Source organism: Muntiacus reevesi, chromosome 2, assembly GCF_963930625.1.
Source record: "Muntiacus reevesi chromosome 2, mMunRee1.1, whole genome shotgun sequence".
NCBI classification, from domain to species: Eukaryota; Metazoa; Chordata; class Mammalia; order Artiodactyla; family Cervidae; genus Muntiacus; species Muntiacus reevesi.
In genome coordinates this window covers 172,424,503-172,449,334 of record NC_089250.1, presented here as the reverse complement: position 1 = coordinate 172,449,334, position 24,832 = coordinate 172,424,503, and the positions used below count along the sequence as shown (strand labels likewise).

The 24,832-nt window shown below is 57.0% G+C and overlaps 1 protein-coding gene across 19 annotated transcripts in view; it reads left to right on the top strand.

Annotated features, from left to right (window-relative positions):
* The window catches only part of CFAP46 (cilia and flagella associated protein 46), a 96,728-nt gene extending 75,759 nt beyond the window's left edge, over positions 1–20,969 (top strand). The window contains exons 42-58 of one of the 19 annotated variants that reach the window (XM_065923596.1): positions 1,156–1,335; positions 1,767–1,937; positions 6,228–6,325; positions 6,747–6,823; positions 7,472–7,602; positions 7,880–8,007; positions 8,736–8,815; positions 9,128–9,289; positions 16,569–16,642; positions 16,762–16,822; positions 16,892–16,927; positions 17,372–17,474; positions 17,884–17,996; positions 18,793–18,874; positions 19,460–19,596; positions 19,695–19,775; positions 20,559–20,969. In XM_065923596.1, the coding sequence (XP_065779668.1) occupies positions 1,156–1,335; positions 1,767–1,937; positions 6,228–6,325; positions 6,747–6,823; positions 7,472–7,602; positions 7,880–8,007; positions 8,736–8,815; positions 9,128–9,289; positions 16,569–16,642; positions 16,762–16,822; positions 16,892–16,927; positions 17,372–17,474; positions 17,884–17,996; positions 18,793–18,874; positions 19,460–19,596; positions 19,695–19,775; positions 20,559–20,683 (1,839 nt within the window). In that variant the 3' untranslated portion in view covers positions 20,684–20,969. The other 18 variants (XM_065923606.1, XM_065923594.1, XM_065923593.1 and 15 more) reach the window with 18 other exon arrangements.
* Positions 20,970–24,832: the final 3,863 nt, after the last annotated feature.

Genomic DNA, 24,832 nt, shown 5'->3' with positions numbered 1-24,832 from the left:
CCACTACTCCCCCACTCCCCGCCCCCACCCACCCACACGGTCCAGGGAAGCCCTCCTCCTGACAGTGCGCCAGTGCACCCAGGCCCGCCCTCTTCTCTCCAGGACCCACCCCCTGCCAGGTTGCCCTGCAGGCCTGGTGCCCCTGAGGAAGCCCCTGCCCCTAGGAAGGGATTCTGGTGACAGCTGCCACCGTGGGAGCTCCTGGTCATCGTCCTAAATGCCTCTGTAGATGCCAGGAGGCACCTGCCCAGGTGCAGCCAGGCCGGCCCCAGGGACCTGGCTGGGTGTACAGCCCTGGGGTCAGCCCAGTGGCGTCTGTCCAGGCTTCCAGGCCCTCAGACGTGACTCACATGTGGGTGAACTGGTGGCATTTTGGCCCTACATTCAACCAGTGTTCACTGGGCACCTGAAAAGGTGGTTCTGGGTCAGGTAGACACGGACCAGACATGTGGCCCCTCTTGGTGCGGGCGCCCGTCTGGGAAGCTGCACTCACCACACCCCCGCTTGAAGGGGCTGCCCACCTTCGTCTCATCCCCGCAGACCCAGGGCTCCCCCCGCCTGAGTCTCCTGGGGCTGCTGCCCCCCTGGCAGGTCCCCCTGGCCTCCCGAGGACCCCTCCAGGTGCCTTGTCCTGCAGAGGAGACAAGAGGAGCCTTGTGGTGCTTTTGGCCCCTGGGCCCCTGGGGCAGACGGGCACCTGGCTCCCCCAGGCCTGGTGCTCAAGAGAGGGGATTTGCGGACCCTGAAGGGGTGTGGCACAGAAGGCCATCCACGGGCATGCCAAGGCTCCTCCCTGCGGCATCTGCCAGGTGCCGGCTTCTCTGCCAGGCCCCCACCGGTCACCTAAATCAGTGAAGGGTGGGATGCAGCGTGCCTGCCATGCCCCTTCACCCAGGGGTCCTGCAGAGATGCGCTTCCACACTGCCCTGACTGGAGATGTGTCCTCTGTAGGGGGGCGCTGAGCTGAGCAGCCTCAGGGGTCTGGAGATCAACCAGGAGGACCCGGAACATGAGGGGCCCTACAGTGAACTGCCGTCCTTCAGGGCCACCCCCGAGGAGCAGAGGAAGGGCTGGGATCAGAGGGTACACCGTCCCCCACCCAGCCCCAGGCCGCCCGGCCCGCAGAGCCCGCCTGAGTCTGAGGTCCCCCTGCAGAGGAGGGTGGTGCTGGCCCAGCAGTACCTGGCCCAGGCGTCCGAGGTGCTGCTGCAGTGCCTGCATGGGGCCCTGGGCAGCAACCTACTGGACATCGCCGCGGCCGCCAGCCTGGAGATGGTGGAGTGCGTGGGCATCCTGGAGCCCGTGACCGCCTGCCAGTTCCTCGCGCTGTCTCAGGTATGCTTTGCTCGGGGCCCCTTCTGCAAGGCCCCCCTTGGTCCCTGGGGAGAGGGAGGCCCCCCCCCCCCCCGAGGCCCAAGTGCTCCCTCTGCTGGTGGCTCCACCCACCAGGCTGCGACTGGGCTCCGCTTTAAGGATGGCGCTCATTGGAGGAGGCACCCCGGGTACCCGGAGAAGGGGGTCTGGCCCCCCATCACAGTTCCCATGGGCGCACGAGCAGCGGAAGCCCCCAAACTTGTGTTCCTGGGGCTCAGGGGAGAGCAGAGCGCTCTCCTCCCCGCGTCCCGAGCCGGCAGCCCACGGGCTCCATGGTGAAGGTGGGCTCGCCCGGCCTGTCGGCTGTGCCAGCCGCCTGGAGAAGCGCCTGGGTGCCCACCTGCCATGGGCATTGCTCGGGCACCCCCGGCAGCCTCCACCGTCTGTTTCAGAGCTGCTCGGCCTCCGAGAGGATGCGCGATGTCCTGTTCGCAGCCACGGCCAACACCAGCAGCTCACAGCTGGCAGCGCTGCTGCAGCTCCAGGACAGGCTGAGGCGTCAGGAGAGGACATCCACCAACCTCTGTGCCAGCGTGGAGCAGAGACTGGCCGCCACATCCAAGGTAACCAAGCCGAGGCCGCCCTTGAGCCTGCCCCACCCCGCAGCTCTGCAGATGCCCTCGGACCGGGTGCAGATCCCGGGCCTGCCTCCTGCTTGCTGTGTGGTTCTGGGGGGGCCACTCACCCTCTCTGAGCTGCAGCTTCTCATGGGCCCAGTGGGGAGAGCAGCACACCTTCAGCATTGGCGAGACTGCGAACTCGCAGCAGACACCCAGGCCTGCGGTGGTCACAAAGAGGAGGGGGGAGGATGGGGCTCTGAGGGGTCCGTTTCAGTTCATGCTGTGTTTTAGGAAATATTTTATATTCAGCCAAGTCTTAGAATTTAATTTTGGAAGACATTTGCAGAGCATGGTAGCTAATAGCACCTCCTCTTTTATTTGGACTAGCAAATATGAATTGGAGACTTAAAGAAATTAAACTTGATGAAATTGAATACAGAAAACAGGCCAGAATGCTCTGGTCAAGCCCACCCTCCTCCTCCATGGGGCTTCCATGACCGCTGGTATGGGCCCACCTCGTACCCCTCGGGCCAGGCTGCCTTTCTCCTTCTGACCAGTAGGGATGGGACGACACTCTGTGCGGGCCGTCCTGTGTGTGCCAGGGGTGCTAGCGGCAGCCCTGGCCTCCAGCGCCTTCCCACGTGACACCCCAAAAATGTCTCCAGGCCAAGAGCCCTGCCGTGACCCAGGGACAGGGTGGGGCCCGCCTGGAGGAGGTGAGAGGCAGTCTGTAAACCCTGGCAAGACTCATCAGTTGAAAGCCCGGCAGTGCTCTGCTGAGACGGTACTGGAGGGGACGGACCCGCGTCCCCAGCCTGTGAGCACCAGGGAGAGTTTCAAATGTGTGAACAGAGCCGACCCAGACAGGAGCCGCAGACAGATCCTCAGCTCTGTGGGGAGGCTGGACCCATTCTCAGTTGCTGGTAGAAGGAGAAGCAGCAGCAGCAGCAACCTGCAGAAGTGTGCAGAATCGTCCCCGAGTGCGGGAGGTCTGAACAGACTTGGCCTGACGTTCCGGGAACGTGGAGCCAGTCGGGAGCGGGCGCACCTGCCCTCCAGGTGTGGGCGGAGCCTTTACCAAGCGGACCATCATTGGCCACAGCATGCCTCAGCAAATGCCAAAGCACTGAGATCATTCAGTTTGTTTTCTAACCACAAGGAAATTAAAACAGAAATCAATAACTAAAAGATACATGTGAAAAAAAGCTGCAGTTTCCTTGAAATTAAACAGTATGTCTATCATCATCAATTGATCAAAGAAGAAATGATAATGGAGTTTACAAAATATTTTAAATTGACTTAAAGAATGAAAATACTATATAAGAAAACCTACGAGACTTGTCTAAAACAGAGTTTAGGGGAAAAAATACACCCCTGAGCACAAAAAGTAAACCTTACAAAAATAGTGATTTATACTTTGATTTCAAGAAGCTAGAATAAAAACATCTAAGAAAAAAGGAAAACAAATGAGAGATAGAACAACAAAAACCATGAAATTAAATCATGCCTACAGCAGAGGAAATCAATAATAGCAAGAATGGGTTCCAAGGGGAAAACTACTAATAGTTAAATTGATAAACACTTAGGAAGACCTGACAAAGAAAAGAGGGAAGACAGAAATTTCAGGATAGGTAACATGACATCATGCGATCCTTCAGACATCAAAAAACTAGTAAGAGATTGTTTTTATAACCTTAGTCTAATAAATTTGACAATTTGAATGAAATGGAAAAATTCCTCAAAAAATATAACCTACCGAAGCTGACAACAGAAAATCTGAATAACTTAATCTCTCTTAAAGAAGTGTCTTGACACTTAAACTTTAGTGTCTTAACACCGTCACAAAGAGAGTCCCAGACTCAGTTGACTTCACCAACAAATTCTGCCAAACACTGAAGGAAGAAATGATCTTTCAGGGGCTAGGAGCAAGAGGAACACTCCGTGACTGTCCTCAGAGAGGCCCCGCGAGCCTCCATACTGAAGGCCCAACGAGGACCTCACATGCGGGGAAAATCTCTTATCACCGTGGACACACAGTATCAACAAGAAGACCCGGTAACTGTGAAAGGGATAACGCAGGAGGACCAGGTGCTGTGCACCATGCAATCTGGTATTTTAACTCATTCAATATGGTCCACCGTACTAACAGGAGGAAAAGGAGAAAACCGTAAGCCCATCTTGATAGATGCAGAAAAACCGTTGGTCAAAATTCAACACCAGCCTGTGATTTCAGAAAATCAAGATAGGAGATAATTTTTTTTAATTTATTTGTTTTTAATTGAAGGGTAATTGCCTCACGGTATTGTGCTGGTTTCTACCAAGCATCAACGTGAATCAGCCGTGGTTTACCCATGTCCCCGCCCACCTCCCTCCCCATCCCACCCCTCTAGGTTGTTACCCAGCCCCGGATTGAGGTCCGAGTCACACAGCAGCTTCCATTGGCTTTCTGGCTTACATACGGCAATGTATGTTTCCATATTACTAAGAAGATAATTTCCTCAATTTGATAAAGGATGTCTTTAAAACCCTATAGCAAAGATCATACTATACATTAATTTTCAGAAAAATTCTGAAAACTTTTCTCTTAGAGTTGAAGTGACACAAGAAAGCTATCACACTTCTATTCGATAGAACAGACTAGGAAAAGGAATAAAGGGCAGAAGCATTGAAAAGGAAGAAGTAAAACTGATTATTCAGAGTCAACATGATTATGGGCCTTAAAAGTCATCATCTCTGAGACACAGCATGCAGATGGCAGATCACGACTGACGGCCGTCCCGATGACTGCATCTCTACATGCCAGTTACAAACAAGTGGCTACAGTGTCTGAATAACACCGTTATCAGTGACATCAAACCCAATCAAACACCTAAGGAAAATCTAACAAAAGACATGTGATCTCTACCCCCAAAGTCGTAAACCTCTCTAAGGGAAATTGAAAAAGAACTGACTAAGCAGAGAGGCAGCTGCGTCTGGGGGAGGAAGACTCTGTGTGAACACGTTTGCAAGGAAGTGGCAGCTTCCGAACAAGATAGCAAGACCTGCTTGAAGCGGCAGAAGAGAAGACACGACAGAAAAAGGCCAGGAACAGGTCCACCGCACACGCCTGACGCACGTCGAGGGCGACACTCAGGTGGGGAGGGGCCGGTGCAGCCCCGCCCGGGGGACGGCTCCCCCTGAGAAGGTGACGCAGTGGAGCTCGCTGAGGATGCTTTGGGAGACGAGCCTCCTCATCACCAGGAAGGAGGCACAAACTTTACTACATGCTGCTAACCCTCTGTTCATCAGACCCACAGCCCGGGAGTCAAAGGCAAACCTCAGAGGAGGTCCAGCACACACGAGTGACCGGGAGCTGGAATCCGTGTGGAGAAAGGAGGTGGCCCGCTCTCGGAAGGAGAGAGACTGACCCTCCAAGAGAGGAAATGCACATGGCTGGATTGTCACAGAAGACGCCCAAACAGCCAGTAAACCCTTAAAACGCTGCCCAGCTTCACTGGTCATCAGAGAAATGCACTACTGGACGTCCACCAGAGGGGCGGGAGCGCCCAGGTTGAAGAGGAGGGGGCCCCGGGGGGCTAGGGTCCGTCCGCACGTAGCCCCTTGGGAAGTGAGTTCAACCCAGCACCTCTCCCTGCGGGCTGTGGTCCCCAAGAACAGACGTCACAGCAGTATTTATGCCCGCTGGCCACGGACGGATGAGAGGCTGTGCCTTCCCCAACGGGACACTGCAGGCAAAGAGGGCAACAGGGTCAGCTGCCACGGGTGCCAGCCTGGAGGGACCCGGGACACTGGGGAATGCCGCTGGAGCTGAGGAGGTCTGGCCCCTGTGACCCCTCCCCCAGCTTGGGGAGCATCCTGCTTCGATCCGATCCGTCTGCTCAGCTGGAACAGGCGCTCCCCGCGCCCCCTGCAGGGGACCTGACTGTGGACGCTGGTCAGCCCCTGCAAACCTGAAGCTCATTTCATCAGAAAGCGGGGGGAGGGCGTAAGCGGCTCCTCTCTGGGGGTGGCTTGCGGGCTGCCGGCGGCTCCTGCTGCAGACCCGCAGCAAAGGGGCCGGGGCGCGGGCGGGCTGAACCGCACCACCTACCGGCTGGGAGACTGACTGCGGGCCTCGGCCTGTGTCTGCGCGGGGGCGCCGCGGGGCCGCAGGCAGCGGAGGGGCGGAGCCGCCGGGCCCTCCGCGGGGCTGGGTCCGTGCCTGGCACGGCGGTTCCGCGGCGAGGTCCGCGCGCTTCTGCTGCCCCCTGGCGGCGGCCGCCGGCCCGCACTGACCCCGAGGGTCACCCGCAGGCTTGGCAAAACCTCCGGGTCACCGAAGAGCACTTTAACCTCTTGAGTGACATTCCTCCCACCATTCGGGTCATCTTCCTGCACCACTCCAGGGACGGGTGAGGCCTTCTCCCCTGCTCCCCAGCTGCTCCCAGGGCCCTGCCCCCTGCGCCGGGGTCACTGTGGACACAGCCCGGGCCGGGGTGGGCTGCCCGTTGGGATGGGGAGGGGGGACCACCCCTCCACCACACCCGGCGCAGGCTGACGGGTGTGACGGCGGGGGCCTGGCACCGTGCCGCCTCCTGCCAGCACACAGCCCTGACCTAAAGGCACGGTGGAACCGCAGCAGACGCCCGGTCTGCCAGCCTCTCCACGCTGCAGAGCGCTGTGGGCGGCGGGCGGGCGGGTGCCGGGTGACTCGCGTCCTCACTTGGCTGAGGTTCACGGGAGGGGCTCATGTTGGGGCGGGGGGGGGGGTGGTGGTGGCACAGAGCCGGCCTCTCCAGGGTTCCCTGGGACCCCACCCCGTCCTGCCAACAGGACCCGTCTGTATGGCGCCTCCTACGACAAAACCAAGTCCGTCCCTGCAGCCAAAGGCAGAATACCCCAGGCCGGGGGTGAGTCGTGCCACAGCACCGCCCTCTGAGGGGTTGGGGCGTCCCAGGGGGGCGGGGCAGACAGAGACCCGGGCTTCTCCTCTCCCCCGACTCAGGGGCTGCCAGCCCCCATTCAGGCATCTTTGCCAGGTAGGGAGGGGGCATCAGGCGGAAGCAGCAGAGCCTGGCCCATGTGCCTCCCACTGGGGAGACCCCCCCAGCATTCCCCCTCCAGCTCCTTCCTAAGCCTCAGCGCCTCATTCCGCCTGCCCGTTCATTACAGCCACAGATGGGGAGCCGTCTGCTCTGTCCCAGCACCCCCTGGCTACTTCCTGGCGCCCCGCTCCTGAATGCCAACAGGAGTGACACCGCCCAGCCTGAGCCATGCTGGGGGCCAGACCCCCGTTCCCTGCTGAGCCCTCACGGTGCCTGCAGAGCGGCCTGGGCACATGGCAGATGCCGAGTTTCTGTCCGCCTTCCTTCCCAGCCTCTCTGGCCGTCCCCTCTCCGGGGTTCTGGCGCTGACTCTTTCTGGGGAAGGTCCCGAAGCCTTGCCCATAGTTTGCCACCCCCATCAGTCCGGCAGCGCACAGCGTTCCACCCGCAGTGCTCTCAGCCGGAAGGGCGGTCTGTGAGGCCCCGTGTGGCGACGCGCCTCTGTCTCCGCAGGCTCCTGCAAGGTGGCTCGGGTGGCCGTGAGCCCCGCTGACTTGTCCCACCTGCTGGCCGTCGTCCAGCAGTTCCGGGAGCAGGTCCAGGCTGAGGCCTACAGTGAGGACATGGCCCTGAGCGCTGGCCTGGTGAGACCCGAGTCCATGGGCGGGGCAGGGACCACCGCCCGGCACTGCCGGACCCCAGGTCAGGCTCCCCGGCCAGACCCAGCACCAACTCTGCTTTGAGTCCTTGAGCCAAGCCTGGTGCAGACGCCCCTGCCATGCCAGCAGAGGAGTACCCTGGCTCTGAGCGGGGCCTTTCCTGGGGGTCGCCTGCAGGGTCTGGCCCCTTCCTTCTCACCGCCTGGGGGCTCCAGGGGGTCCCCTTTGACACCTTCTGACCTCGGCGGTTGTTTGGGTTGAGGAGGAGTCGGAAGGCGTGCACCCGATGGGGGAGGACCGCACTCTGCTGAGGTTCGAGGTGGTCTTGAAGTCCATGGAGCAGTACCTGCAGCCAGTGTTCCCACTGCTCAGCTGCTCCCCGGAGCCCAGGTACCGCCCAGGGTCGCCTCCCAAGGGGCTCGGGCCCCTAGTTCTAGCCGGACTGCTGGAACCCTGGGGGCGGAGGGTCACGGTGTCCCTGTCCCCACAGGTGTGCACAGGTCCCAAGCAGTGTGACGCCCAGGGTGAGGGTGGGTGGGCGGGGGCTCCATGCGAAAGCCAGCTCAGCCTGCGCCCCTGAGTCCCGCGTCGAGCCGAGCGGCTGGCTGTGGGCATGGGAGGGTCAGAGCTGTGCGGCTGAGGCCACAGCCCCGGGCTTCCTTCTGCGTGGAATCGGGCCACGGACTGACCTGGAGAGAGCACGGGCCCTCGGAGACAGAAGCTGGGCTCTGCCCGCCTGCCGTCAGGGGGACGTCTGGCCCCACCCCAGACCTTTTCTGGGGGACGTCCCTGCCACGCGGACCCCCGCTGCCCTCTGATCTGGGTGTGGTGGGAGGGAAGAACCTGGCAAAGGGCCTGGCCCTATGGATCTGGGTTTGGGGGGAAGGAAGGTGGAGGGGTCAGCGCATGGACTCCCTGATTAGCCAGCAGGTCAGAGCGTCCTGATTTCAATGTGTTCACGTCCATGCCCCGTTCTCAGGAGACGGGCCCCCAGCAGGGAACGTGGGGACCTCATGCCTTGATGCTGCCCTGGTGGCACGCTGCCCCGAGGACTCACTGCCCCTTCTCAGTGGTGTTCATGGGTTTTTTTCAACCTGAATCTGTGCCTTTGCTTTCAGAGCACCGATTCCCGTGGTTGTTTCAGATTCTGGAAAAACCAAGGGCAAAGACAAGGAGAGGAAAGCGTCCCTGTCCCAGGGTGAGTGGGGCCTGGGGCCTGGCCTGCTCTGCGTGGCGCTGATCGGTGCCCTGGCGGGCCATGTGCACCCCCCCGCTGCCCACCCCACCCTCAGGCACCCTGGCGGTGCCCAGGCAGGCCGAGGGCCAGAGACCATGGCCATGTCACCGTCACCGTCAGGGGCTGACGGCCGGAGCAGCCGTGCACCCGGGCTGTGTCCAGTTCAGCCTCCTCCCTGAGTCCCTCGTGGGGTGGGGGGTGGGGGTGGTGAGGGGCAGGGGTCTGCTGCCACCAGGGGGTGGTAGCAGCTGCGTTCCCGCCCCCCCCCCGCAGTGCAGCCCGAGGTTGCAGACGACATCATCCTGATCGCGGACAGGCATCTGTTGGAGCTGCCGCTGGAAGGGCTCTCCGTGTTCGACGACGGGCTGGTCTCCTCGCTGTCGCGGGAGTTTTCTCTCCAGATGCTGTGCAATCGCCTCCGCAGAGAGGAGCCAGGTGAGAGCTGGGCAGACACCTGAAAAGCGCAGACGGCTCTCACGGTAAGAGAGCAAGCAGCTCTTGTCAAGAGGCGGTCGTCAGAGTCACCATGCTTTTCAAGGCCCTGGCGCATCTGCAGGCGCTTAGAGAGCAACTTCCATGAGCCAGAGCTCTGACAGCTCGCCAGCGTACCCCAGGCAGGACCCTAACTTCCCTCTTGACCTCACAAACGTCTGTCTCTAAGGAGGGGGCTGGTGGTCACCGGCCAGCGATACAGTTGGTCATCGATTAGATGGTGAGAGGCAGCAAGGGAGAGGGCCGGCAGGCCTGGCCTGGCCTGGGGGCAGGGGCGGGCCAGGCACGGTCACACTCTGTTTCACGAACATGCAGGGCGTGTGAACATCCTCCAGGTGGTACATTTGTGCCCTGTGGTTTCTGGCATGTATGTTTCACTATGATAAATATCAAATTACATTAAAAATAAAGAGATTGGACTTTTATTTTCACCTAAGTTGAGGTGAGAGACCAGATATGCCCTTCCAGCTGAAACAACCAAAACCCAGACAAAAATACATGAAGCACCAGTTATCAGATATTGGCAACCAGGCGGTGGGCCCAGCGATCCCCAAGAGAGGAAAACAGGCAGCTGAGCCCCAGCTTTCTGCCCGGAGAGTCTCAGGCTGCAGCAGGTGAGGGGAGGCCCAGGCAGAGCCCAGCGGTCTCCCCAAGGTGAGCAGAGCGGGGCTTGGGACACACGGCGATCCCAGGAGGAGACACACGCAGAGGGTCCCCTCCGTCCCCAGCTGCGACTGAGTCAGCGCAGGCGCGCGTGGAGACGACGCACAGAACAAAACCTCATGGCCGCCAGCATCGGGCACAGGGGCTGAGGGTGTGGCCTCTGCCCGCGGGAGCCGGCGTCAGCCCCACCGCCAGAGCTGAAATACGCCTCAAGGCATCAGACTGTTTCCAGGTAACCTAACTGTGTCTCAAAATAAGGTTTCAGATGTAAAGAATTAAAAAAAAAAAAATCCAGGACCCAACAAGGTAAAATTTGAAATGTCTGACATCCAATCAAAAAGTACTTGCCTTCAAAGACCGCTAAAGAAAAGTCAATCAAAAGCAGCAGCAGAAATGACGCAGGTGATAGAGTCAGCCAACAAACCATCCAGCAGGCCCTGGGCCTGTGGCCCACGTGTCAGGAGGTGGTGGGAGGCGGAGTGTGGTGAGCGGAGGCGTGCAAGGCGTGAAGTGGACCCGGACTGAGCTTCTGCTGAGCAGAGACACGCCCTGGGCAGCATTGCTGCAGCCGGCACGGCAGGAGGGAAGCCTCGTGAGCTTGAAGAGGTTAAAGAAACAAACTGGGGAAAAAACAGAAGCAAAAAACTGGGGGAAACAGAACAGAGCAGCAGTGAGCTGCTGGACAAGGTAAAGCATTGAGTTTGCCTGTAGAGGAGTTCTCTCGGGGGGAATATCTGAGTTCATACTGACCAGTTTTCCCCCCAGTTTCATGAAAACCGTAACCTTCCAGACCCAAGAAGTTCAATGAATCCCAAACACAAGAAACAAAAAAAACTACAAACGGACCATTGTAGTCAGAGTGATTAAAACCAGTCGTAGAGTATTTTGCAAGCAGCCAAGGGGAAAAGAGCCAAGAAGAGGTGGCAAGAATACACAGAAGAACTACACAAAAAAGATCTTCGGGACCCAGATAATCATATGATGTGATCACTCACCTAGAGCCAGACATCCTGGAGTGTGAAGTCAAGTGGGCCTTAGGAAGCATCACTAGAGGAGGTGATGGGATTCCAGTTGAGCTATTTCCAATCCTAAAAGATGATGCTGTGAAAGTGCTGCACTCAATATACCAGCAAATTTGGAAAACTCAGAAGAGGCCACAGGACTGGGAAAGGTCAGTTTTCATTCCAGTCCCTAAGAAAGGCAATGCCAAAGAATGCTCAAACTACTGCACAGTTGCACTCATCTCACATGTTAGCAAAGTAATGCTCAAAATTCTCCAAGCCAGCTTTCACCAGTATGTGAACTGTGAACTTCCAGATGTTCAAGCTGGATTTAGAGAAGACAGAGGAACCAGAGATCAAATTGCCAGCATCCATTGGATCATTGAAAAAGCAAGAGAGTTCCTTTATTGACTATGCCAAAGCCTTTGTGTGGACCACAACAAACTCTGGAAAATTCTTAAAGAGATGGGAATACCAGACCACCTGACCTGCCTCTTGAGAAATCTGTATGCAAGTTAGGAAGCAACTGTTAGAACTGGACGTGAGACACCAGACTGGTTCCAAATAGGGAAAGGAGTACGTCAAGGCTGTATATTGTCATTCTGCTTATTTAACTTATATGCAGAGTACTTCATGCGAAGTGCTGGACTGATTGAAGCACAAGCTGGAATCAAGATTGCTGGGGAAAATATCAATAACCTCAGATATGTAGATGACACCACCCTTATGGCAGAAAGTGAAAAAGAACTAAAAAATCTCTTGATGAAAGTGGAAGAGGAGAGTGAAAAAGTTGGCTTAAAACTTAACATTCAGAAAACTAAGATCATGGCATCCGGTCACATCACTTCACGGCAAATAGATGGGGAAACAGTGACAGACTTTATTTTTTTGGTCTCCAAAATCACTGCAGATGGTGACTGCAGCCATGAAATTAAAAGACGTTTGCTCCTTGGAAGAAAAGCTATGACCAACCTAGATAGCATATTAAAAAGCAGAGATGTTACTTTGCCAACAAAGGTCCGTCTAGTCAAAGCTATGGTTTTTCCAGCAGTCATGTACAGATGTGAGAGTTGGGCTATAAAGACAGCTGAGCACCGAAAAATTGATGCTTTTTGAACTGTGGTGTTGGAGAAGACTCTTGAGAGTCTCTTGGACTGCAAGGAGATCCACCCAGTCCATTCTAAAGGAAATCATTCCTGATTATTCACTGGAAGGACTGATGCTGAAGCTGAAACTCTAATACTTTAGCCACCTGATGCGAAGAGCTGACTCAATGGAAAAGACCCTGATGCTGGGAGGGATTGGGGGCAGGAGGAGACGGGGACGACAAAGGATGAGATGGCTGGATGGCATCACCGACTCAATGGACATGAGTTTGAGTAAACTCTGGGAGTTGGTGATGGACAGGGAGGCCTGGCATGCTGTGGTCCATGGGGTCGCAAAGAGTTGGACACGACTGAGCGACTGAACTGGACTGAAGGGGAAAAGACACTTTGTGTATCAAGAAGCAAACCCAAGAGGCACAGCAGGCTTCTCAGCTGAAATGACACAAGTAGTGAAGGACGGCTTTAAATTATTACAGAAATAAAAAAAAGAAATATCTATCAATGTGGATATTTTCAAAAATAACTCTCAAGAACAGTGGTGAAATTCTTTTTCAGAAACAGATGAGTTGAATTCTTCCCAGCAGGCCTGCTTACCCCACAAGGCTGAGCATGCTCTCCAGGCAGGGGAAAAAAGGGTGGGAGTCCACGTCTACACAAAGGAGTAAACACCAGAAGCTGGAAAAGGGTGGGTGGGTCATTAAAACTTTTTTCTTAATCTAAAATCTCTTTAAGAGATGTTGACATTAAAAATTAATAGCAATGTGTGGTGGGGTTTACAGCATTATATAAATGAACGTGTGGGGCAGCAAGGGCTGTGGGTGAGAGTCATGTGCTGAGCGACCAGCGGCCAGCGACCTGCGGCCAGCGCAGCAACTGGACACGGAGACAGAAACGTGCAGCTGGGACTCGATGAAGAAGAGGAGAGAGAATCATGAAACAGCAGGACTGACCAGAAGCAGCCAGGAGGAGGGGACGCAGAGCAAAGCAGAGACAGGACAGAGAGAAGTAAAACAGCAAGATGGTGTGTTTGCACCCCGGCACCCCAGTAATCAGTGCAAGGTCAAAACACCCGTATCAAAAGGCGAAGATCCCCTCCCTGAATGGACATGCAAGGCCTGGCCCCAAACATGCTTCTTTAAGGAAATCAGCTTAAATGAAATGACACCAATGGCCCAGAAATTAAGGGTGGAAGAGACCCTGGGTTCCTGGCCCACCCAGAGCAGAAGCAGGAGTGGGGTGGGTGGGTGGAGCCTGGTACTAGCCCCGCCCATTCGCACCCCTGCGGCTGGGAGTCCCACCCCTTTCACATTTTATGGGCTATTTGATGTCTTCCTTGTGAGAATCTGTTCTAGTTTTCCGCCAGTTTTTGCCTTGGGTTTTCCAGGTTTTGTTCGTTAGGTCTGCGTACATTTTCTGATCACTTGTCTGAACTGCCAATCTCCTTCTGAAGCTCATCTCTTCACTGGTACCTGGTACCTCTCCGTGAACAAAGTATTTGAATAGAGTCCAGTGTATCCATCCTCGTGCTTATGAGGCCTTTTAAAATAAAACACGCATTTTCTCACCTGGAGACCAGGAAGACACTCTGTAATGTCCTCCACGTCTCGTTTTCTTCACCTTTCATGTTTTGGTCTACCTTCCACCTGATACTGCTTTCTGTGTACAGTGTGAGTTAAGGTTTAGTTTTCTTTTTCCTGCGGGAGGCCCCAGCTGTCTGCACACCATTATTGGAGGGCCTTCCTGTCTGCACTGCTCTGCGTTGCCAGTGTTATCTGGAAGAGCAGATCATCCTGTGGGCATTCGGCGGTGATGCAGGACAACGTCCCAGAGATGTCCCTCTCCTGATCCCCAGGCCCCAAGAGGATGCGACCTGACATGACAAAAGGGCCTTCGCGGGTGTGGTTAGTGACAGATCCTGAGGTGGGGACATTGTCCTGATTGTCTGGGTGGCCCCGTGCCTTCACCAGGGTCCTGAAAACAGCAGGGGGCGGGCACGGAGGGAGTGGAATGAGCTCCTGGCGCCTCCGGGGACTGGCAAAGGCAAGGTTGCCGATCATGCTTGGAGCCTTGAGGAGGACCCAGCCCTGAGCACACCTCGGTTTTAACCCGGTGGGGCCCCTTTTGATTTCTGGCCTCTAGAACTGTTGTTTGAAGCCCCTGCATTTGTGGTAATTTGTCACACCAGCAACTCTCACCATAAAGCAGCGAGCACACTGCGTGAATGTGAGCTGTCTTTCCGAAGCAGTGTTGAGTGGGGATGAAAAGAAGGATTCTGCACACCCCCGAGGGAGGACTTCTCAGAGCCTGGAACCCTCAGGCTGGAGGAGCGCTCTCTGAATGTTAATTATTCATGGCAAACCTTTAAGGATAACCACAAAAGAAGACAGCTGGTGTATAAATTCTAAACCAGTAAAGAGGCGAAATAAGCAAGAGAAACAAGTGAACCAACACCTCAGTCAAGTAACAAGCAGCCAGTGATGGAGACCCACACACAGAACAGCGCGTCGAGGTCCCGGGACCCGTCCATCAGATCGAGAGCCAAAAAGGTGAGCGGCCCCACCTGCCAATAAGGGCAGAGTGAGCCAGAGCATGCCAATCGGCGCTGTCTGAGCGCCAGACTCCTGACCAGAGAGGAGCCACGGCAGCCGGCAAGCAGAGGAACAGACACGAGAGGTGCCCGGTGCCGCTGAAAGGGCCGCCTTCTCACTGTGCAGGGGAGCCACCTTTATCGCCTCGGGCCCCGCGGGGCAGGGCCGTCACTTGGTGACCAAGGAGCCCCAAACAGGGGAAGCACAAGTGGCAAGAACCTGGGGCGAGGCTGGGGCCCACGCTGGCGATGGGCGAGTCCAGCCCGCGGCCAGCACTGCCGGCATGAGCAGGAAGGGCACAGACAGGCTTTGAGCAACAAAGCTAACAAACAGCTTCATGGACATGCGACCTTGTGTCTAGAAATTAGAGAAGCAGGCTGAGACTGTGTGTGACTGGGTCAGATATCAATTCCCAAAAGAGGGATTTTTTTTTAAATCCCCATATTTCAGAAATTTTAAAACAGTGACTTCTGAATAGCTCAGCTCATGGGACTCAGAAGAAGTGACCACAGAAATGTCAAAAAGACTGGATTACAGCAGACTCGAGAGGAAAAGGGCTGGAGGCTTTAAGCTGGGCATCTAATTTGGGAAGGTAGAGCAAGAACAGCAAAAACAAAAAAACAAGAGAAAAAACGAAGAAAGCAAAGGAAAGCCTACAAAAAATAGAAGAACAGACACCAACAAAATTGGGAGCAAAGATAAACATTGGTTGTTTGAGAAAATAAAAAAAAAAACCTCGTAAAATAGACACATTCTTGTGAGAATGATTCAGAAAAAAATAAAGGCACAAATATACAATATTAGAAATAAAAGAGACACAAACTCTAAAGAGCATTAGAGATTTAAGATAATAGACTATTGTGAACAACTTTGTGGCAATATATTCAAAAATTTAGGCAAATTTTTTATAACATCCTCGGGAAAAAGAACTCAAGACTCAAGAAGGAAAGCCTCAGAGCCAAGAAAGAAAGATCAACAGGTTTACATCCCCCCCCCCCCAAAATACCAGTTTCACCATTTTTTTCTGTTCAATTCTACCAAAATTCCAAGAAACTGTTCTTGTCAGTCTGTACACATCTCCCAGGTAAAAGGGAAAAGTCTATTTTCTGCTGGCCGGGGGTGACCCCGACACCTGCACTGCTCAAGAATAGGAAAGAAAGAAAAATATAACATTTCTTCACCCCGTCTGACCTTAAAACCTATAGATGTCACAGGTGAAGAGAGTAAAGGGAAAATGCACCTGTAAACATCTCAGATGATGCATGTGTTCACAACAGAAGTTCTTAGCAAGCCAGGAGTGGAGTTGAACGCCTCTTCTTGATGGAAAAATTGATCTGAATCTAGAGCAGGCTGTGTGCCCCGTAAAGTCAGGCCTCGGCAGAGAGCCCCCAGGTTAGCGCTTACATCTGTGCTCACCTGGAGGCGTCCGCAGAGGTCAGTTCCCTCCACCAGGAGAGGGACGGGCAGGGAGCAGACGGTGTAAACTCTCAGGAGGCAGAGCAGCCAGCAAGCAGTGCCCCGCCCGCGGTGAGTGGGCAGGTGGCACGCACACCGGCAGGCGCCCCGCGTGGTGTGTGAATGGTCAGGCGTGCAGGCCTGGGCGCCTCTGGCAACTGTTCCTTTCTTGAGACCTCCTGGCCCAGGCCTTTCCCAGCCCTGGGAGCTTTTACATTTGAGAAATTACTGCCATTTCAGATTTACCAAAATTAAAATCAACTGTTCACAATGCTTGTTTTTACATTGAGGTGAGATTCACATAATATAAGATTAACCATTTTCAAGTGAACGATTCGGTGGTGTCTAGTGCCCTCAATCCTTGTGCCTCTGTCTAGCTCCATGACCCCACTTCCTGCTACTGTCTCAGCAGAAGGGAACATGAGGAAGGAGAGCAGAGGCAAAGACCACAAGAAGAGAGGCGCTACACGCAAGGCCAGGAAGGTCGGTGGTCCCGGCCCCGCTGAGCCCCAGGGCCTGGGAGCCTGAGGCCCGGCCCCTGGCTGGAGGGGCCAGCTCTGCCCGAAGGCCACACCCCGAGGGACTCCTGCCTGTCTTCTCAGGGCAGCATGCCCCGGATCGTCCCCTCCCACTGCGTCCTCGTCGACTCGGACAACTTCAAGTGTATCCTTTGATGCTTCACCCACCCCAGACACGGATCGTGGGGCCTAGTTCTCCTTAACCAAGGCCCAGTCGTCGTGGACCCCTATGAGGAGGCCCAAGGCCCAGGTGAGCGCTCCCGCCACGGGCCACCCCCAGCACTGGGAACATGGAGGCCTGGGTGCTGGCCTCTGAGCCTCTGCCCTGCCTCCATGTGGCCCTGGGCCAGCTCCTGCTACACCTCCCCTGGGGAAGGGGGACGGTGGCCATGTGCTCCGAGACCCGCCCGCCCTCTCGTCTGCAGCCAGGGCAGGTCAACAGCATGTGACAGGGACCCCTGAATCGGCAGGGTGCCGCCCCCAGGTGTGGACCTATGGCAGAGGGCCGGCCCCGCGGCTCTGGGACGATTCCTTGGCTCTTTGGCTGAGCTGGTTTTCAGTATCTTCACAGAGGAGGGAAGGGGCGCCACCCCTCCACTCCCCCAGGCTCCTTGCCCGTGAGGAGCCAGGCCCCAGGTGCCCGCCGCACCCTCGACGCCATCCCATTCTGGTCACCATCCCATTCTGGTTGCAGAAATGCTGACTCCTGTCTCCGTGACCCGGGAAATTTTGGAGAGATTCCGAGACACGTTCACTGGGAAATGGACGGGGCACCTGGGCAGTAAGCAGTTTCCCAGGTTGGCCTCTGGGCCCCTCCCGCCCTGACCCCCTTGTTTTCTCAGCCCCTTCCTCCCTGCCCGGAGGCGCCTAGAGTCCCAGCGCCCGGATGGACCTGGGCCCAGGGGCTGCGCTCCCACCCGCTCAGCTTCAAGGGTCTCCAGGCGGCGCCTCGTCGAGGGGCGGGGCCTGGGAGGGGCGGGGCGGGGCGGGGCCTGGGAGGGGCGGGCCAGCTGCGGGCCGGGCTCGTCCCAGCCAACGCCCTCGGGGACGTGGGCTCCCGGGCTGCAGGAAGGTCCCTCCGCTGCTTCTCAGAGTAACCGCCCCGGGGAGGGCTGGAGCGGACCGCGGCACAGGGTGCTCACGGTGGCGGCCCTGAGTCCCGTCGCCTCCCCGCCCCCGCTTCTTCTTCCTCTCCTGCCTTGGCAGCCAGGCCGAGTGGGAGCAGCTTCTGGGCAGCTGCACAGGCTTCTTCTTCTACGGGATGGAGAACTTCCTATCGCACATATTAGTGGAAAGGCTGGCCGCCATGAACTTGGAAGGTGAGACCTCGGAGGCCCGCCTCTCTGCTACACCCACCCGCACAGGGCACGCCCCCTGCGTCTTATCAGGTGTCTCCGGTCCTCCGATGCAGGGCTGGGGGCTGTAGGACCGCACGGCAGGGCCTGGGGGTGGGGCTGAGGCCGCCCCTGCCTCCGTCCCCTCCTCCATTTCTCTGAGAGCGCAGAGCTGGGGCAGGTCATCCTTTAGGACTGGGCCTTCAGAGTCCAGGAGGGCGGGGCCGGCATTTCTGGAAAGTGCTGGTCACAACCCTCCCCCGCTCCCTGTTCTTGTACTTGAACTGCAGGCTCTGGTCCCGTTTCCCATTTTCTTCACACTGCCCACTGGCACCCGCATCACCCCACCCCACCCAGGTGCCCCCATATCCCACCCCCACCCTCATCCCCAGCCAAGCCTGTGCTCACAGCTGGAGGTTTCGACTCCACTGGGGATGGCCCCCTAGGCAGGCCCACAGTCAGGCTGCTGTGGGTAAGCAGAGGTCGGCCTCGGCCGTGGGGCTTTCTCATGCCGGCACCCACGTGCTCCATTTCCGGCCCAGGCCCTGTTTCAATGGGCACAGGAGGCGGCTGCCTCGCAGGGACAGCTGGAAGCCGAGACCCCTCCTGGAGGTCGGGGAGCTGCAGCAGGCCCCCGTGTGGTCTAGAAAATGGATTAAAGTCTGAGCCTCGGGCAGAGGGGGCTGCATTTCCACGGCTGCCTGTGCCCTGGGTGACACCCCGCCCACAAGGTTCCCCCACCCGCGGGCATCCCGCCACTGAGCCCCGCCTGTGACCACAGAGTGTCAGATGGCGGTGCTGCTGGACCTGGCCCAGTCCTGCGAGAGCGTGCGGCGCCACGCGGAGTCCTCGGAGAGCAGGAGGTGCCCGGGGCCCCCTCTGGCAGCTGACGGGAGACCTGGGGGGCATGTGGGCGGTGGACGTCCATCTGGGGCATTGGCCCTGCCCCCCACAGCGGCCAGGCCACCGTGACCTGCCCCCAGATTCTGCCTTGGCAGGTCCCGGGCCGGGGGGTGGGGAGGGTTGCTGCCAGCACTGACCACAGGCCTGGCTGGAGCCTCGGGCAGCTGGGCTTGGGACCGGAGACCGAGGGGGCAGTGGGCACCTGGCCCCAGCACCCCACATCACCTGTCACACACACCCCAGGGCTGCGGGGGCTGCGGGCAGCGGGACTGCAGACCACCGTCTGCTGGGCGTTCGTCCCCTCGCCCCGCCCGCAGGGAGCCATCCAGAGATGGGCTGGTGCCCTGAGATGACTTCCTGCTAAATGGCATTTAACTGTGTGCATAGGGGGCCTGGCAGTGGGTGGGCGGGTGGGATCTGGACTTCTCAAGAAGCTCAGGGATGGTGAGTCCAGCTACCGGGCCCCACGCTTGGCGCTCTTGGGCTGTGGACGGGAGGCTCGGGCCGGCCCGCTTGTGCCGGCCCACGATCTCGGCCCCCTGCAGTGAACTCCAGCTGTCCTTGGAGGAGCCAGTTGCGACCGCCATCGTCCTGAGCCTGGTGGGGGTCGGGAGCATCGTGGTGAGCCAGTGGGCTACGGTCCTGCAGGACAACGCCATGCGGGCCCGGGTCTTGTGGGAAAGTGAGTGTTCCGGCACTGCCGCCCCGTCCTGCAGGCTCGTGGCCTCCTGGGGCCTGTTGGGGGGTGGACGGCCCATCTCAAGGCTGGTTCTTGTCTAGATCTGTTGGCGGTTGGCAGGCCGATCGGGAGAACAACCCGCCTGCTTCAGGAGGTGGGAGCCAGTGAAACTGCCTACCACGGTAACTAGAAATGGGCTCTCCTCGTCCAGTCCCTCGGGCGTGGGGTTGGGGGACTCTCACTTCTCCTGTTTCCAGGGACCCTCATCCTCCTACAGCCCACAGCCCGTGTGAAATCTGGCATCCAGTGTCTTTAGGGAGAACACACAAATGACTAGAACTTCTTTATCTTCAAAAGGCTCAAGTCCTCAAACCCTGAAAGCCCCCCAGGGTGCTCTTGGTGGGGAAACCCACCCACTCCTCCAGCACAAATGAAACCCTAATGTCCACACGTAGCAACAGCGTCCCACATGGGTTCTGGTGTGAAAAAGCCCAGTGCAGCACAAGGTAGCTTGAGCAGCACGCTGACAGGAGCATCTGCCGTAACTAAGAAGGGTTTAGCCTAGCTCATGAGATCTTCAGAGTGCAGAAGGAGCTTAAAGTTTAAAATCCCGCGGTCCACAGTGCCAGGAGGTGGTTGCCAAACAATAAACGCTTGTTGAATGAGTGAGCAAGTGAGTGCATGAGTGAGCCAAGTGTGTGTGTACATAAGTGTGTGTGTGAGTGAGCAAGTGTGGGAGTATGCGTGTGAGGGGGTGTGTGAGTGAGCATGTAGGAGCAAGCCCGTGAGGGTGTGTGAGTGAGGGAACCGTCGGGCGGGCGAGTGGTGGGGTTGGCCCGTGGCTCCACAGCGTCCACACCTGGGCAGTGCAGAAGGCAGGGCCCGCGGCACCGTCCCCTCCGCTGGGCTGGCCCCGGGTGTCGGTCCCTGTGAGCCCGCATCGCGTGCCCGTCCACTCTCCCCAGACGAGTCCTCGCACATCTGGAAGGATCGGCCTGCGGCGCTCCGGCCGCAGCTGCAGGGCCCCGAGCGGCTCCCCATCACCCTCAACACGGTGCTCTACGGGCTGCCGCACCAGGCCATCGTGTGAGGGGCGCCCGGCCCGCTCTCGGGGGTCTTCAGCCTCCTCCTGAGACCCCTGCCAGGCTGCCCAGAGGAGCCCCACCCCGTTCTGCACAGGGTGGCGCCTACCCATCTCCACTGTGAAGCCAGGGTCCCGTGGATGGAGGGGAGTCTCTGGGGGTGGGTGAGAGTACCTGGGCCCACCCACAAGGGCCCACCCTTGTTTCTCCAGGCCCTCCCTGGGGCCCCAGGCCTCCATGCCTTGGCTCCTAATGAGGACACGGTTCTGTCCACGTGCTTTAATAAAGAGCTTCATCACCTCTGAACTGTGTTTCTGTGCCCCCAAGGCAGGGACCAGCCTGGTTCTGCCCCCTGCCTGGTTGCAGACGCCAGTACCTCCAAACTCACAGGGAGAGTGTGGCTGTGTGACCTGAGCCCCCGGGCCTCCCTGCCCCAGCTTTCTGCCTGGGGGTGGGACTCACATCCCGGGTAGAGGTGACCGTGTGTTCAGGACTCCCAGGGGCCCAGCCTGACCCACTGGCCCTGTGGGGCTTTGCCAAGGAGATGGGAAGGGCTGGGATGTCCGCTGCAAATGCCTCTCGGTGGCATGGCCGGCGTGGGACTTGACAGCCCTGATGTCCCGGCCCCGTGGCAGGGGCGGCCTGGTCTGCACTCTGACGGCTCTAGGGCAGACCCAGCTCCGCAGGCCTGTGGGGACCAGGAGGGGACAGGCTGGTGGCAGGGGCAGGCAGAAGAACCACCGGGGAGACTGGGGCCAAGACCTCTTTTCCCCTGAATCGAGGGACCGGAAATGGCAAAGCAAACACGTCAGGAATCCTTGGTCTCCCATGTGTCTCTGGAAGGAATCTAAAGTGGTGCAGCCTTTCTGCAAGTTTTCATAAACTGTGTGTGCAGTTAGCACCTGAGCCAGCCTCTGCACGGATCCCAGGGAAATGGAAACTTAGGTTCACACAAACATACCTGCATGAATGTGTCTGGCAGCTTCATCCCATTAGAGCAAAAACTAGAACCAACCCAAAGGCCTCCACCTCGAGTGGTTAAGCAGACAGTGCATTTACTTGCTGGAACGCCCATGACGGAAAGGAAGCACCCGTGGCTGGACTGGACCTCAAGGGCATCGTGTTGAGCGGAGAAGCCAACACCAACAGGGTCACTCGCCGTGGTGTCGTTCAGACAACGTCCTCAGAGCGCAGAGCAGCCGAGAGGAGGACACAGCCCACGGAAGCCCTGGGGCGAAGCCGGATTCTGCACCTGGGCTGTGACCAGGCCACAGATCTACACTCGGGGGAACACTGCACCACACCCTGGCCACACACAGACGTGCACACACACACCGACACACGCAGTCACAGGGAGACACAACACAGGCATAGACACGAGCACACGCAAACAGACACACACAGAGGCACACAAACATACAGACACGGACACACACCTCACAGACGCACCCCTGTCGAGCTGACGGCGGCAGACCCAGGTCCACGCCCGATCGCAGCACCAGCCCCTGTTTGCCTGGGCTGTTTCCGCAACTTCCTGTGACTCTATAATTAATTCACCATAAGTTTTTTAAGAGCTCATCTTTGATTATATTGAAGTGATGATTCCCCTTTTGTGTTTGATTTTTTTCTTTTCTTCAAACATATACACATATTTGTTCCAGTTTTTTTTTTTTCTTTTTTTTAAAAAAAGCGCTAACTAATGACCAGGGAATAAATTCAAATGGAGCAGCGTTGGAAATACGAGCTTCCCTCTAGAAAGATGCTGGCACCCTCCCAGACAACAAGGATAAAAGCTTCTGGAAATACTTCATCCGCGCAGCGTCGCATTTTTCACCTGGAGCCGTGTCTCTCCTGTGAGAAATGTGAGTGCCGTGCTGTGTAGCCGAGGCTTCAGTCGCCCTCTGAGTTATGTCCCGGCAACATGACAAATCACAGTATCAATTAGCTGCTGTAACACAAGTGGCATTCTGTAATATATTCAAGCATGAAAAACCGCGTAGGTGAAATTTATGTAACCCTAAAAACTATAAGGAGAGAAAAGATCACTTGGAATTTATTGGTAATAATAGGAGACAATGTAATTCCAACAGTGCACGGCCCTTTGAGAAAGGGCGGCCAGGCCTGCAAGTTGTGAGTGTTCTAGAAAGGACGCAGGTGGGTGATGGGGCGCCCCGGCACAGGGGAAGGGGACAGCGTCGCCTGGAGATCCCAGCCCTGCCCCCACCCAGCCTCCCCCTTCCTGAGCAGCAGTTGGCTCAGGGCCAGGCTGAGCTCCAGAGTCCAGACAGGCTCCCCGACCTTGAGCTGGTCGTCCAGGAGTCCCGGCCTCCCCCGGACAGCGTGGCACCCAGGACGGGGCCGGGGGGGTGGGGGACGGCGGCAGGGGCTCGCAGCAGCCGGGGATGGGACCAGTCGGTTTCTGCTGGTCAATCACCCGCTTCAAAGTTCAACTTGCTTTCTGAATTTACGTCTTGGAAATAGTGGTTTCCATATTTTTAAAGTATGGAGTTTCTTTCAGCAGTATGCTTTATTATAGGAAATTTAGGGGGGAATTAAAGGGAGAAAAGCACTCAGATTTCCTGTTTTCACACAGCGAGCTCCTGGTGTTTTCACACTTGGTAAAGGCCTTGTCATTTTGAGATGTTAGTCAGAATCTTGCTCAAAGCCTTCCTACCCTCAGACAGGCTGCCTGCAAACACGACAGTTCCAGTGCCCCAGAATAAGGGTCAGTGGGTTGGGGGGGATCTCTGAATGGGTGAGGAGCCCAGGGTCCCCCACATCGCTGGGGGTCTGTGGGCTGCGGAGCTGGGCCAGCCCAGGTGGGGGTTCATGTTCCTATGATCTGCTCCAGGGGTGGTCCCAGCTCCCCCCCGGGCAGCACCCTTTTGCTCACGGAATCCCACAAAACACCATCACCAGGCAGACCAAGGTCCGTCTCCCGGGACGTGGCCCCTGCCTTCGCCTCGAGGGAGACCCAGGCTCTGTCTGTCCTGGCGCTGATCTTGGCCCCCTGCGTCAGGGCACCTGCCTTGGTCCTCTCCGGGGGGCCGGCCTACGGTTCCAGCCAGGTCCCCTGTCCCCCGGGGCCTCTGGTGCCTAGGCCAACCTTCCTCTCCCAGCAGTTAATTCCCTTTCACAGCTCAAACAGTCCTTCTGGGTTGATCAGGATTAAGAAATTAGGTGGGTTAATAAAGCTAAAATGTCCACAGACGCTTGTATATAAATTTCTATTAAGTTCCCTCATTCAACACTGGTCTCTAATAGTTTAATTTCTGTATTAAATAATTAAAACTCTATTTTCAATTGCTGTGAACAATTGTTTTCCTTAATGATCTTCCTGGAGGAGCCAGTAATTTTATATCTTGTAAAAATGATTAACTGGCATCATTATCCCATATGTCTGAAATATAACCCAGCAACTTCAAGAAAGGCCATTTGTATTCAATTAATGCTCCCTTGCATTAAGACATACAATATTACTTCACGTCCTCTCATTTTATTATGACGATGATGGAGATAGAAACAACCAGTTTCATTATCCCATTTCCAACAGAGAAATCAATTTTCAGCGCGTCTCTGCCCTTACAAAGAAGAAGGCGGCGTGGTTCCTGGGGAGCGGCTGCTGCAAACTCCCTCCGGGCGGCAGCCCAACTGCGGGGTCCTCCCCTGGACCGGGGGCTTCTCCATGGGCAGCCCTTCTGGGGCTCTGAGAGGGGCCCGTGACCTTCGCCTCCTGGGGGTTGTCCGGGACGGGAGGGGCCTGCCTGCTACTCCTCTCCCCCAGCATCAGTCTGGCCCCCGCCCCGTGGGCCCCCATGCCCAGATGGGGGTCTCCTGAGAGATAGCCCTGCTCCCGGGACCCATGCTGGCCTTGGACAGACCAGGCCCCCATGTGGAATCGGAGGGGCCAGGGGACGCCCTGCAGTGAGCAGCCCCTTTGTCAGGGTGATTCAAGGGACGCGCCCTGCCTTGCCACTCAATCAAGGGCGCTGGCGGCCAGGATAATCTAATTGTTTGACGTTTTTATCACAATTCATTGAGACCAGAGGCAGATGACTAGATTAACACCCCGTGCTGTTGGCTGATGGCCGGGAAGGAGCTGATGGGGAGCTCTTAAATTCTCTTATTACAGATTTTAATTCTCTGACACACGGTGA